This window comes from Octopus bimaculoides, chromosome 14 (assembly GCF_001194135.2).
Source record: "Octopus bimaculoides isolate UCB-OBI-ISO-001 chromosome 14, ASM119413v2, whole genome shotgun sequence".
Classification (NCBI taxonomy): domain Eukaryota; kingdom Metazoa; phylum Mollusca; class Cephalopoda; order Octopoda; family Octopodidae; genus Octopus; species Octopus bimaculoides.
Genome location: NC_068994.1, coordinates 24,281,941 through 24,286,917, shown reverse-complemented (window position 1 = coordinate 24,286,917; position 4,977 = coordinate 24,281,941). Strand labels below are relative to the sequence as shown.

General features: G+C 38.8%; 1 protein-coding gene across 1 annotated transcript in view; it reads left to right on the top strand.

The window, feature by feature from the left end:
* The first annotated feature begins 3,042 nt into the window (after positions 1-3,042).
* The window catches only part of LOC106869119 (prominin-1-like), a 59,611-nt gene continuing 57,676 nt past the window's right edge, over positions 3,043-4,977 (top strand). The window contains exon 1 of the mRNA XM_014914667.2: positions 3,043-3,064. Within this exon, the coding sequence (XP_014770153.2) occupies positions 3,058-3,064 (7 nt within the window). The 5' untranslated portion in view covers positions 3,043-3,057. The remainder of the gene's footprint in view (positions 3,065-4,977) is intronic.

The window sequence follows — 4,977 nt, the reverse complement described above, 5'->3', positions numbered from 1 at the left end:
CCACCGACAGATTTTTCTGCAAAATATGAATAGTTTATCCTGTTCATGCTATGTTATTAGCATCATCCTGCGTTTGAGAATAAAATTATTTCTTTATCTGTATCTTTCAATACATCTCAATGTTTCTAAAGCAAACTTTGTTGACTTTCAATGTAAGTCGAATTTAACATACGATAGCGTCTTATAAAGGTAGATCTATATATCCTAAATTTGCAGAAGAATTTGACGTTCGGGCAGTTTAGCTTAATGGTAAAGCACTTGACGCGTAATCACAGGGATGTGAGTTCGAATCTCATGGCTGGCCACCGACAGATTTTTCTGCAAAATATGAATAGTTTATCCTGTTCATGCTATGTTATTAGCATCATCCTGCGTTTGAGAATAAAATTATTTTCCTTATCTGTGTGTGTGTGTGTGTGTGTATATATATGTCTGTGTTTGTACTTCCATATTGACAACCGATGCTGGAGTGTTTATTTCTCCGTAACATAGGGGTCGGCAAAAGTGACCGATAGAATAAGTACTAGGCTTCTGAGATCGATTTGTTCGGCTAAAGTCGATGCCCCAGCATAGCTGCAGTCAAATGACTGAAACAAGAAAAAGAATAAAAGTGTATCTATATATATAATGTCACATTTTGCTCTGACAAGTTATGAAAATGTATATTACAATTTTTCAGTAGCTTGTTATATTGCGTTACGTAATGTTCTACTTTACACAAATGATCTTATCTTCAGCTGGATATTTAATAATATTGAATGTTGAGTATGGGAATGAGTGTGAAGGTACAAAGAGAAGAGAAACCTCTTGACAGAGTCTTGAAGAAAATAGTGAAAGAGGTATTTTTCATCTTGGTATGTGAACGTTTAGTTTTACCCAAGAACTGTAAAAGCACTGAGATACTGTGTAAGAAAAAGTGTAAATTGTGCAACTACATGTACAGATTTGGTTGAATTTCTGTTGCTGGGATTATAATTTCCTTCACTTTTCTTTTTATTTTTTATATTCTAGTTAATCATGAAAAACATTGGATTTGTTATTGCTGTTGTTGTTGGCATTCTCTTTATCATTATTTTCTCTTTGGTCGGACTGTGCTTTTGCTGTTGCCGAAATTGCAATAACTGTGGTGGTAAACGAATGCAAAAACATGTAAGTAACACGAGACGGAGAATATATGTGCTCTTGCTCCTGACGACTATAATATTATGCATGTAAGTCAAATTAAACTTTCGTTTCTTTCTAATTCAAAATAACATAAAGAAAATATCTTGCACGTGTTATAGTAGTATACTTATGACCACATAACTGATTTTCAATTGTCATTTTTGTTTGCATGATTAAATATCATAGACTGGTTAGACAATACAGGCAAGATAAAAGAGTGAGTAGTAGAGCTTGATCTGTGAAACATCGCGCAAGATGGCATAGATTCTTAATCATCTGATCCGAACAAAAACACCAATGGAAATATATCATAGCGAGAATATGATATGGTATCACAGATTAAGTGATGAAAGATTTTTAGTATTCTTTCCGTTAGCTGTATCTAAATATAATTATGGTGGTATAGCGTAGTCATGTCTAGTACAATTAAGTGGTGTGAAGTGGCCAGTATGAAGTGATTAATTTAAGGAGCTGCAGAGTAGTCAGAATGACATATTTGTCTTATCTTCTTGAAGCATAATCTGCATTTAATCTACGGTGATGTAGCGCCATTTGTATCACTTATATTTCAAACCAAATGAATAAGAACAAGTTATTGTTGCATTCCTTTTCGGAAGTCTTCATATATTTTTAGCGTAAAGGTTGTGTGTGTGTGTGTGTGTATGTGTGTGCTTGCATGTTTGTCTGTGTGTACGTATGCATGTGTGTACGTATGTATGTGGCCCAGTGGTTAGGGTAGCGGACTCGCTGTCGTATGATCGCGGTTTCCATTCCCAGACCGGGCATTGTGATTGTTTATTGAGCGAAAACACCTAAAGCTCCACAAGGCTCCGGCAACAACCCTATGAACACAACTGTATAGTAATCCATATCTTTCGTAGACTGTTATATATCCACTAGTATAATTCTCTCACACAACACCTTTCTGGAAGGATTTGCTGTATGTGTATAACAATAAAATATCTTTACACACAACGCATACCTCGACCACAAACACGCAAAGATGCTAACAGAGAAAGAAATATTGCGTAGTCCTCATCTGCGGAAAGCATAAATTGTAGCTAATTTACTGGTTCTTTTCATGCAAGTGCATGTGGCACTTTGGAAATCTTAGTCTCTCATTCAGTCTCTTCTGCGCAATTATCCCAACTTTTTTGTACTTCAGACACAGCTTATGTCCTCAATATTGTCCCTGAGGCTAAGTAAGTAGTCCAACAGATATCGTTTCGACCGTGGATGATACCAGCTATAAAACCAATGGAAGAAAGTGTTTGCCATGATCAGACATAATTGGTGCATCCCTTCTTATATAGCTCATTTGTCATCGTAGATCATAGCTAATAAAAACATTTATACTTAAATTTCCAGGCAGAGCTAACCTCACTTTCATTAGCCTATTGGATATAATAACAGAAAGCGGCCACGGATTGCTGAAAGAGTGTTCGTCAGCACTAGGCCAACACAACTTCACTCTGTACAGCATTTTTGTTTTCAAACTAGAAACTAGCTCTCTTAAATTCTATATACCTCAGTTATGTTTTGACAGTGCAACAGTATCAGTTCCCTGGCAGAAACGTTAGCGCGCCGGGCGAAATGCTTAGCGGTATTTCGTCTGCCGTTACGTTCTGAGTTCAAATTCCCCTTTCGGGGTCGATAAATTAAGTACCAGTTATGCACTGGGGTCGATGTAATCGACTTAATCCTTTTGTCTGTCCTTGTTTGTCCCCTCTGTGTGTAGCCCCTTGTGGGCAGTAATGAAATAAGTATCAGTTCCCTATCAACTATCATCCAGACTTTCCAGAATTGGCTACATCCATCATCATTCCAGTGTTCCAGAAGCCAAAATACAATCTGATTTGTTTTCTTGCTTTTCCTTTTATTTCGACTTCAGAAATGGAGAGTCCACTGAATGCGGTAACCCAATTTAGTTGAGAGGGTGGTTAATATCTCTCTTTTTTTCACAATGTCCCCAGATTTTAGCTGGCATCGCAACTCCTAGACAGGAGTGCCATATTTTTCGAGCGCAATTTTAGTTTGCTGCTAACTTCTCCGTATACTCATGGCTATCACACTCAAATAGCAAATGTACAGCTACCGGATACCATCCTTTCGCTACTGTCCTAGTTGCCTGGAAGTCGCGAACAGACTTAAACACATACAAACTCATTATCGATCCTTACGTCCTAGACTCAGCTGAAAATCAAAGGTGTGACTGCTGTAGAACTGTGCTAACTGTTGGATCACGGCACCCTAGAAAATGCAGCTGTTGTTAGTCCACAACTGTTTATTAATCATGAAAATGTTTTTTTGTTTTCGCAGCTGTCCTCCCTATATAGAGACCGTTTCATTATCCGCCACCGGTGGACGCGGCTACCGTATACAGCTCTATATCGTATACAACTCAATACATGTCTGTCTGTCGGTCTGCCTGTCTGTCGGTCTGCCTGTCTGTCGGTCTGCCTGTCTGTCGGTCTGCCTGTCTGTAGCTGGTCTGTCTATCTGTCTGTCTGTAGCTGAGGCTGTAGTGTAAAAGGCTAAGGAAGAATAAAGAGTGGTATTATCTGCGTAGGAGCGGGCATTGTAGGAGGTGACAGCAAATAGGTTGTTGACGTATATGTGAATGAATATAGGGAACATAATCGAACCTTGGGACAGACCGGAGTTGACCACAGGCGGGCAATATTGTCTAGTAATATGTGTACCAGACACAGTCGAACGTTCTGCTGTTGAGTGAAACAACACTTTAATATTTCAATTTTTCTAATCTCTGTAAAAGAACTCGGAAGGTTGGGCCTCTAGCCAGGCCGTTCGCGATACTCTTAAAGCTAGGAACTTTTCACCACACCCTCGTGCACACACACGCATACGCACACACACACACACACACACAAATCACGTGCGCGCACGCACACATACACATATACATGTAAAGAGATTCGTAGATCGAAGGGCTTTACTGTGGAGTGAATTGCTTGATGATAACGGAAGGGGGTCATTAGGACTAGTGGAATAGTTCGAGTTAAGTACTTAGTGGAAATATGTGCGTAGAGATAAGACTGGTGTAATAGAAAAAGGTTATTTTGGAAGAGTCTACATTGTGGAGATAATCGCAAACAGGCTGCAAATGTGGAGGCTTTTAGGATTATGGTTAAGAAGTTGAGAGAAGGAGAATTCGATTAATTTCGTAGAGAACTTTTGACAAGGATCAAAATGTTTTGCCGCAGTTTAGGAGATGGTAAAGTTTGCAGGTTCTGCGATACAGAAAGGCATAATTGATGGTATTCTGTATAAACCGTCCAAACTTTTATTAGCGTTCTTTGCTTGAACTGCTGCAGCGCAGCGACAAGTGTACCTCTTAGTGGACTTGGGCTGTGGATTTTGGTTGTTTGTGGAATTTGAAAGAAGACAGACTACGTGCTCGCCTGGCTGTTCTTGATGTATCAGGAATGAAGCACCTATAATGCCAAAGATAGTTATCATAAAATTAGAGGAAGTTTGGATCAATAATCTCGCAATGATGATGAGGATCTTGAGTCATAACGTAGTATATGGATGTCTAATGGGTAATCACAATAAGGAAGTTCAAATGATCCGATTCCTGCAAAGTTGGTGATGGGATGGTAGAAGTTACTTTTTGAGGTGAAAAAGAAGTCAAAAGGGTTTGGAGTGTTTTCTGTTTTATAAGTCATGGGAATTGATATAGTTTTTTCCTCAGTGATCCAGTCAAGTGTTGAGTTTTCCTTCAGTGATCCAGTCAAGTGTTGAGTTATTCTCTCAGTGATCCAGTCAAATGTTAAGTTTTTCCATTAGTGT